This window comes from Oncorhynchus gorbuscha, linkage group LG13, assembly GCF_021184085.1.
Source record: "Oncorhynchus gorbuscha isolate QuinsamMale2020 ecotype Even-year linkage group LG13, OgorEven_v1.0, whole genome shotgun sequence".
NCBI lineage: Eukaryota > Metazoa > Chordata > Actinopteri > Salmoniformes > Salmonidae > Oncorhynchus > Oncorhynchus gorbuscha.
Genome location: NC_060185.1, coordinates 84,095,966 through 84,105,144, shown reverse-complemented (window position 1 = coordinate 84,105,144; position 9,179 = coordinate 84,095,966). Strand labels below are relative to the sequence as shown.

The 9,179-nt window shown below is 51.3% G+C and overlaps 1 protein-coding gene across 1 annotated transcript; it reads left to right on the top strand.

Moving 5' to 3' along the window:
* The first annotated feature begins 542 nt into the window (after positions 1-542).
* tmsb2 (thymosin beta 2) lies at positions 543-7,515 on the top strand. Its single transcript, XM_046296685.1, has 3 exons — positions 543-723; positions 5,684-5,788; positions 6,514-7,515. Exons 2-3 carry the CDS (start codon positions 5,689-5,691, stop codon positions 6,549-6,551), a joined length of 138 nt encoding a protein of 45 aa, XP_046152641.1. The 5' UTR covers positions 543-723; positions 5,684-5,688; the 3' UTR covers positions 6,552-7,515.
* The last annotated feature ends 1,664 nt before the right edge of the window (positions 7,516-9,179 follow it).

Genomic DNA, 9,179 nt, shown 5'->3' with positions numbered 1-9,179 from the left:
AACATTAGAAAATGTTATACTGTATAGACAAAAGACAGTATTTAGAAAAGGGCCTCCTTTCCACCATATGTATTATCAAAACCATTTGAATTATTTTACTTGTGAAAAATAAATAAATAATTATATTTTGAGACATTCCAGTGTTACGTCATCTGTCCCTGACCTCAGAATGCCAATACCCCAAAATCACCTCAGTGCATTGATTAAATAGTGCATCATATGCTATCTTCAGGACAGCCTGCTGCTGGTTGGCCCGTCCACCACTGTCTTCCCTGGAGAACATGAATATTAACTAGATGGGGAAAGAGAAGGGAGACGACAGACTTATCGTTCTCTCTCTCTCTCTCTCTCTCTCTCTCTCTCTCTCTCTCTCTCTCTCTCTCTCTCTCTCTCTCTCTCTCTCTCTCTCTCTCTCTCTCTCTCTCTCTCTCTCTCTCTCTCTCTCTCTCTCTCTCTCTCTCTCTCTCTCTCTCTCTCTCTCTCTCTCTCTCTCTCTCTCTATATATATCTCTCTCTATATATATATATCTCTGCCTATATTTTAGTGCTTCCTCTCTCCCCCTCCCTCTCAGTTTCTCCCTCCTCCCCTCCTCCCTCCTACCTTTTTCTCTCTTAAACCCACACCCTGGTGCAGAAACCGGAAGACACTCACAGCCTTGTCTACCTCCATCTCTTTCCAACCTTGCCCTGGAGTATTAAAGCACACTGCTGTGTGGAACAAAGGTAAGCCTCAGGCTCTCTCCTCTCTCTCGCTCTCTCTCTCTCATCCCATTTTTATTCATTTCGCTTTGTCTCTGTGTACTGAAACAAAGGATCTGGGTTGTGGCTGAACACTAAAGTGTACTGATCTGATGGAGGGATGGAAGGATAGAGAGAATTAATTAATAAAAGGATAGATGGAGAGAGTAAGAGGTGTTGTGGTAGGATTTGAGTAGAGCAGGGTTATGAAGTGAGCAAGGCAGGACTGAGTTGAGTTGGTCTGGGGCTGAACTAGGGCTGGGATGGGGCTGAAATAGTGCTGGGATGGGGCTGAACTAGTGCTGGGATGGGGCTGAAATAGTGCTGGGATGGGGCTGAAATAGGGCTGGGATGGGGCTGAGGTAGGGCTGGGATGGGGCTGAACTAGGGCTGGGATGGGGCTGAGGTAGGGCTGGGATGGGGCTGAGGTAGGGCTGGGATGGGGCTGAGGTAGGGCTGGGATGGGGCTGAACTAGGGCTGGGATGGGGCTGAACTAGGGCTGGGATGGGGCTGAGGTAGGGCTGTGATGGGGCTGAACTAGGGCTGGGATGGGGCTGAGGTAGGGCTGGGATGGGGCTGCAAGGGCTGGGATGGGGCTGAGGTAGGGCTGGGATGGGGCTGAACTAGGGCTGGGATGGGGCTGAACTAGGGCTGGGATGGGGCTGAACTAGGGCTGGGATGGGGCTGAACTAGGGCTGGGATGGGGCTGAACTAGGGCTGGGATGGGGCCGAACTAGGGCTGGGATGGAGCTGAACTAGGGCTGGGATGGGGCTGAACTAGGGCTGGGATGGGGCTGAACTAGGGCTAGGATGGGGCTGAACTAGGGCTGGGATGGGGCTGAACTAGGGCTGGGATGGGGCTGAAGGGCTGGGATAGGGCTGAACTAGGGCTGGGATGGGGCTGAACTAGGGCTGGGATGGGGCTGAGGTAGGGCTGGGATGGGGCTGAACTAGGGCTAGGATGGGGCTGAGGTAGGGCTGGGATGGGGCTGAGCTAGGGCTGGGATGGGGCTGAACTAGGGCTGGGATGGGGCTGAACTAGGGCTGGGATGAGGCTGAACTAGGGCTGGGATGGGGCTGAGGTAGGGCTGGGATGGGGCTGAGGTAGGGCTGGGATGGGGCTGAGGTAGGGCTGGGATGGGGCTGAACTAGGGCTGGGATGGGGCTGAGGTAGGGCTGGGATGGGGCTGAGGTAGGGCTGGGATGGGGCTGAGCTAGAGCTGGGATGGGGCTGAAATAGGGCTGGGATGGGGCTGAAATAGGGCTGGGATGGGGCTGAAATAGGGCTGGGATGGGGCTGAAATAGGGCTGGGATTGGGCTGAAATAGGGCTGGGATGGGGCTGAGGTAGGGCTGGGATGGGGCTGAGGTAGGGCTGGGATGGGGCTGAGGTAGGGCTGGGATGGGGCTGAGGTAGGGCTGGGATGGGGCTGAACTAGTGCTGGGATGGGGCTGAGGTAGGGCTGGGATGGGGCTGAGCTAGGGCTGGGATGGGGCTGAACTAGGGCTGGGATGAGGCTGAACTAGGGCTGGGATGGGGCTGAGGTAGGGCTGGGATGGGGCTGAACTAGGGCTGGGATGGGGCTGAACTAGGGCTGGGATGGAACTGAAATAGGGCTGGGATGAGGCTGAACTAGGGCTGGGATGGGGCTGAGGTAGGGCTGGGATGGGGCTGAACTAGGGCTGGGATGGGGCTGAACTAGGGCTGGGATGAGGCTGAACTAGGGATGGGATGGGGCTGAGGTAGGGCTGGGCTATGAAAGGGGCAATGCTAGCCAGGAGTACATTTTAATATCGTGGAACAGTGCTGAGACTCAGGAAGAGACAAGATGGCAAGGATGCAGAGATTAGAAGGTGAATAGGAAGAGAGAGAGAGAGAGAGAGAGAGAAAGAAAGAAAGAAAGAAAGAAAGAAAGAAAGAAAGAAAGAAAGAAAGAAAGAAAGAAAGAAAGAAAGAAAGAAAGAAAGAAAGAAAGAGAAGGCAGGAAATGGGAAAGTGTCAGGGAAGGCAGAATGGCTGAAAGTGTCATGTTGGAGGCAGAATGGAAAGAAAGTGTCAAGTTGGAGGCAGAATGGAAAGAAAGTGTCACGTTGGAGGCAGAATGGCTGGTGTCACGTTGGAGGCAGAATGGCTGGTGTCACGTTGGAGGAATGGAAGGTCAAAGAATGGCTGGTGGAAAGAAGGAAAGAAGGAAAGAAAGAAAGAAAGAAAGAAAGCAGAATGGAAAGTGTCAGAAAGAAAGAAAGGCAGAATGGAAAGAAGTGAAAGAAAGAAAGTTGGAGGCAGAATGGAAAGAAAGTGTCAGTTGGAAAGGCAGAATGGAAAGGTGAAAGTTGGAAAGAAAGGCAGAATGGCTGAAGGTGAAGGTTGGAGGAAAGAAGGAAATGGCTGGTGAAAGTTGGAAGGCAGAATGGAAAGAAAGTGAAAGAAAGTTGGAGGCAGAATGGCTGGTGTCACGTTGGAGGCAGAATGGAAAGAAAGTGTCAAGAAGGGAAAGAAGGAAAGAAAGAATGGAAAGTGAAGGAAAGAAGGAAAGAAAGAAAGAAAGAAAGAAAGAAAGAAAGAAAGAAAGAAAGAAAGAAAGAAAGAAAGAAAGAAAGAAAGAAAGAAAGAAAGAGCAGGGTAGGCAGAATGGCTGGTGTCATGTTGGAGGCAGAATGGCTGGTGTCATGTTGGAGGCAGAATGGCTAGTGTCACGTTGGAGGCAGAATGGCTAGTGTCACGTTGGAGGCAGAATGGCTGGTGTCATGTTGGAGGCAGAATGGCTAGTGTCACGTTGGAGGCAGAATGGCTGGTGTCACGTTGGAGGCAGAATGGCTGGTGTCACGTTGGAGGCAGAATGGCTAGTGTCACGTTGGAGGCAGAATGGCTGGTGTCACGTTGGAGGCAGAATGGCTGGTGTCACGTTGGAGGCAGAATGGCTAGTGTCACGTTGGAGGCAGAATGGCTGGTGTCACGTTGGAGGCAGAATGGCTAGTGTCACGTTGGAGGCAGAATGGCTGGTGTCACGTTGTAGGCAGAATGGCTGGTGTCACGTTGGAGGCAGAATGGCTCCAGTGTCACGTTGGAGGCAGAATGGCTGGTGTCACGTTGGAGGCAGAATGGCTGGTGTCACGTCCCCTGGCAGAATGGCTGGTGTCCATCTCTCTCTCCATCCCTCCCTGTTGCTCCATGCTCCATCTCTCTCTCTCTCCCTCCCTGATCTCCATCTCTCTCCCTCCCTGCTCCATCTCTCTCTCTCCCTCCCTGCTCCATCTCTCTCTCTCCCTCCCTGCTCCATCTCTCTCTCCCTCCCTGCTCCATCTCTCTCTCTCCCTCCCTGCTCCATCTCTATCTCTCTCCCTCCCTGCTCCATCTCTCTCTCTCTCCCTGCTCCATCTCTCTCTCCCTCCCTGCTCCCTGCTCCATCTCTCTCTCCCTCCCTGCTCCATCTCTCTCTCTCTCCCTCCCTGCTCCATCTCTCTCTCCCTCCCTGCTCCATCTCTCTCTCCCTCCCTGCTCCATCTCTCTCTCCCTCTCTCTCTCTCCTCCCTCCCTGCTCCATCCCTCCCTGCTCCTCTCTCTCCCTGCTCCTCCCCCCTCTCTCTCCCTGCTCCATCTCTCTCTCTCCCTGCTCCATCTCTCTCTCCCTCCCTGCTCCATCTCTCTCTCCCTCCCTGCTCCATCTCTCTCTCTCCCTCCCTGCTCCATCTCTCTCTCCCTCCCTGCTCCATCTCTCTCTCCCTCCCTGCTCCATCTCTCTCTCCCTCCCTGCTCCATCTCTCTCTCTCACTGCCCCATCTCTCTATCCCTCCCTGCTCCATCTCTCTCTCTCCCTCCCTGCTCCATCTCTCTCTCCCTCCCTGCTCCATCTCTCTCTCCCTCCCTGCTCCATCTCTCTCTCCCTCCCTGCTCCATCTCTCTCTCCCTCCCTGCTCCATCTCTCTCTCTCCCTCCCTGCTCCATCTCTCTCTCCCTCCCTGCTCCATCTCTCTCTCCCTCCCTGCTCCATCTCTCTCTCTCCCTCCCTGCTCCATCTCCATCTCTCTATCCCTCCCTGCTCCATCTCTCTCTCTCCCTCCCTGCTCCATCTCTCTCTCCCTCCCTCTCCATCTCTCTCCTCCCTGCTCCATCTCTCTCTCCCTCCCTGCTCCATCTCTCTCTCCCTCCCTGCTCCATCTCTCTCTCTCTCCCTCCCTGCTCCATCTCTCTCTCCCTCCCTGCTCCATCTCTCTCTCCCTCCCTGCTCCATCTCTCTCTCTCCCTCCCTCTCCATCTCTCTCCCTCCCTGCTCCATCTCTCTCTCCCTCCCTGCTCCATCTCCTCTCCCTCCCTCTCCATCTCTCTCCCTCCCTGCTCCATCTCTCTCTCCCTCCCTCTCCCTCCCTGCTCCATCTCTCTCTCCCTCCCTGCTCCATCTCTCGATCCCACCCTGCTCCATCTCTCTCTCCCTCCCTGCTCCATCTCTCTCTCCCTCCCTGCTCCATCTCTCTCTCTCTCCCTCCCTGCTCCATCTCTCTCCCTCCCTGCTCCATCTCTCTCTCCCTCCCTGCTCCATCTCTCTCTCCCTCCCTGCTCCATCTCTCTCTCCCTCCCTGCTCCATCTCTCTCTCTCTCCTCCCTGCTCCATCTCTCTCTCTCCCTGCTCCATCTCTCTCTCCCTCCCTGCTCCATCTCTCTCTCCCTCCCTGCTCCATCTCTCTCTCTCCCTGCTCCTCTCCCTCTCCTGCTCCATCTCTCTCTCTGCTCCATCTCTCTCTCCCTGCTCCATCTCTCTCTCTCCCTCCCTGCTCCATCTCTCTCTCTCCCTCCCTGCTCCATCTCCCTCTCTCCCTCCCTGCTCCATCTCTCTCTCTCCTCCCTGCTCCATCTCTCTCTCTCCTCCCTGCTCCATCTCTCTCTCTCCCTCCCTGCTCCATCTCTCTCTCTCCCTCCCTGCTCCATCTCCCTCTCTCTCCTTCACAGCAACTATGTCTGACAAACCTGACCTGACAGAGATCACCTGCTTCGACAAGACCAAACTGAAGAAGACTGAGACGATAGAAAAGAACCCCCTGCCAACCAAAGAGAGTGAGTGATCATGTGTTTTAAAGGGTGTCGTAGGGGAAGGTTTGTCTCTGCAGTTCTCTCTCTCTCTCAATTCAATTCAAGGGGCTTTATTGGCATGGGAAACATAGGTTAACATTGCCAAAGTAGGTGAACTAGATAATGTACAAAAGTGAATTAAACAATAAAAATGAACAGTAAACTTTACACTCATAGAAGTTCCAAAAGAATAACGACATTTCAAATGTCATTATGTCTGTATACAGTGTTGTAACGATGTGCAAATAGTTAAAGTACAGAAGGGAAAATAAATAAACATACATATGGGTTGTATTTACAATGGTGTTTGTTCTTCACTGGTTGCCCTTTTCTTATGGCAACAGGTCACACATATTGCTGCTGTGATGGCACACTGTGGTATTTCACCCAGTAGATATGGCAGCTTATCAAAATCGGGTTTGTTTTCTAATTCTTTGTGGATCTCTCCCTCTCTCATAGGTGGTCAGTTCGACCGCTGTCAACACTCCTTTAGGCCTGCAGTATACAAACACTTGTCTACTACAAATCACTGAATCAGCAACATCACTCTCTCCCTTTAGGCCCAGGTCAAAGTAGTGCACTATATAGGGAACAGGGTACCATTTGGGACAGACACTGTATCGCCTCTGCAATGCAACCACACACCACCGGAGCCCAACTCCATACAGGTGTGTGCACTGACATGCATGTCTTCCTGTCTTCTGTTTCAGCCATTGAACAGGAAAGGAAAGGGGATGCAACGCCTTGATGTGACTTGGTGAAGAGGCCGTGAGGAGGAAAACAGGGGAGGAGGCAGAGATGCCACCAACAAAAGCACTTTGTTTGTCTCAGTATTCTACTTGAAGTGACTTTGTATTGTATAACAGGGTGCTGTAGGGCCCTGGGAGATGCAGTAGTGGAGGAGGGTACATGGGATGCATCCCTAATGTAACCCTATTCCTTATATAGTGCAATACTATTGACCTGGTCCACTATATAGAGAATATGGTGTCATTTGGGACACAGATTGATATCTTCACAGGGGTCTATCTATCATCATGGGAATATAGTTATAGCCTGGCTGCCAGTATTGGGCCAGAAACAACACCTAGCCTGTACTCCCTAGCCTCTACCCCTTTACTCCCTAGCCTCTACCCCTTTACTCCCTAGTCTCTACCCCTTTACTCCCTAGCCTCTACCTAGCCTCTAAATCTTTATTCCATAGCCTGTAACTCTTTACTCCCTAGCCTCTACCCCTTTACTCCCTAGCCTCTACCCCTTTACTCCCTAGCCTCTACCTAGTCTCTACCCCTTTACTCCCTAGCCTCTACCTAGCCTCTAACCCTTTACTCCCTAGCCTCTACCTAGCCTCTACCCCTTTACTCCCTAGCCTCTACCTAGCCTCTACCCCTTTACTCCATAGCCTCTACCTAGCCTCTACCCCTTTACTCCCTAGCCTCTACCTAGCCTCTACCCCTTTACTCCCGAGTCTCTACCTAGCCTCTACCCCTTTACTCCCTAGCCTCTACCCCTTTACCCCCCAGCCTCTACCCCTTTACCCCCCAGCCTCTACCCCTTTACTCCCTAGCCTCTACCCCTTTACTCCCTAGCCTCTACCCCTTTACTCCCTAGCCTCTAACCCTTTACTCCCTAGCCTCTACCTCTTTACCCCCTAGCCTCTGCCCCTTTACTCCCTATCCTCTACCCCTTTACCCCCTATAGTCTCGACCCCTTTACTCCCTAGCCTCTACCCCCTAGCCTTTACCCACTTACTCCCTAGCCTCTACCCCCTAGCCCATACTCCCTAGCCCTTACCCCCTAGTCTTTACCCCCTAGCCTCTACCCCTTTACTCCCTAGCCTCTACCCCCTAGCCCTTACCCCCTAGCCTTCACCAAATCAAGTCAGGCATCCAGGCTAAGAGAGGTCGGGGAGAGGAAGGTGGGGGGATTATGGAGGTGTTTTCATAATTCACTTTTTACTTTTCTTTATGAAATAAAGACAAAAGGGTGTAATACAAAACAATAGATTTGAGTCTGACTTTCTCTGATGATTTCTGATGTTTGAGAATATATAGCAGTCTCAAAGGGAGTATGGACTGTCCCTACTGAGAATATATAGCAGTCTCAAAGGGGGTATGGACAGTCCCTGCTGAGAATATATAGCAGTCTCAAAGGGGGTATGGACAGTCCCTGCTGAGAATATATAGCAGTCTCAAAGGGGGTATGGACAGTCCCTACTGAGAATATATAGCAGTCTCAAAGGGGGTATGGACAGTCCCTGCTGAGAATATATAGCAGTCTCAAAGGGGGTATGGACAGTCCCTACTGAGAATATATAGCAGTCTCAAAGGGGGTATGGACAGTCCCTGCTGAGAATATATAGCAGTCTCAAAGGGGGTATGGACAGTCCATTACTGAGAATATATAGCAGTCTCAAAGGGGGTATGGACAGTCCCTACTGAGAATATGTAGTAGTCTCAAAGGGGGTATGGACAGTCCCTACTGAGAATATATAGCAGTCTCAAAGGGGGTATGGACAGTCCCTACTGAGAATATATAGCAGTCTCAAAGGGGGTATGGACAGTCCCTACTGAGAATATATAGCAGTCTCAAAGGGGGTATGGACAGTCCCTACTGAGAATATATAGTAGTCTCAAAGGGGGTATGGACAGTCCCTACTGAGAATATATAGCAGTCTCAAAGGGGGTATGGACAGTCCCTACTGGGAATATATAGCAGTCTCAAAGGGGGTATGAACAGTCCCTGCTGAGAATATATAGCAGTCTCAAAGGGGGTATGGACAGTCCCTACTGAGAATATATAGCAGTCTCAAAGGGGGTATGGACAGTCCCTGCTGAGAATATATAGCAGTCTCAAAGGGGGTATGGACAGTCCCTACTGAGAATATATAGCAGTCTCAAAGGGGGTATGGACAGTCCCTGCTGAGAATATATAGCAGTCTCAAAGGGGGTATGGACAGTCCCTACTGAGAATATATAGCAGTCTCAAAGGGGGTATGGACAGTCCATTACTGAGAATATATAGCAGTCTCAAAGGGGGTATGGACAGTCCCTACTGAGAATATATAGCAGTCTCAAAGGGGGTATGGACAGTCCCTACTGAGAATATATAGCAGTCTCAAAGGGGGTATGGACAGTCCCTACTGAGAATATATAGTGCATTAGACAAATACAGAACACATATACAAAATGAGGCTACCAATACAATATATTAAATAATACATGATTCTTGAATGGATGGAATTATCATGGCTATAGTGGGTTTTTGCAGACAGCTTTGCCTGGGAGAGAAGTTAAATCAGCACATTCACATCTACAGTTTAGACATTTCATGAATCATAATTAATACATTTACAAGCCTGATATCACTGTAGTAT

Excerpts from the sequence above, each read along its gene's own strand:
- tmsb2 (XM_046296685.1), top strand. The coding sequence starts at position 5,689 with ATGTCTGACAAACCTGACCTGACAGAGATCACCTGCTTCGACAAGACC. Across the intron at positions 5,789-6,513 it reads CCCCCTGCCAACCAAAGAGA|CCATTGAACAGGAAAGGAAA; the intron begins GTGAGTGATCAT and ends CTTCTGTTTCAG.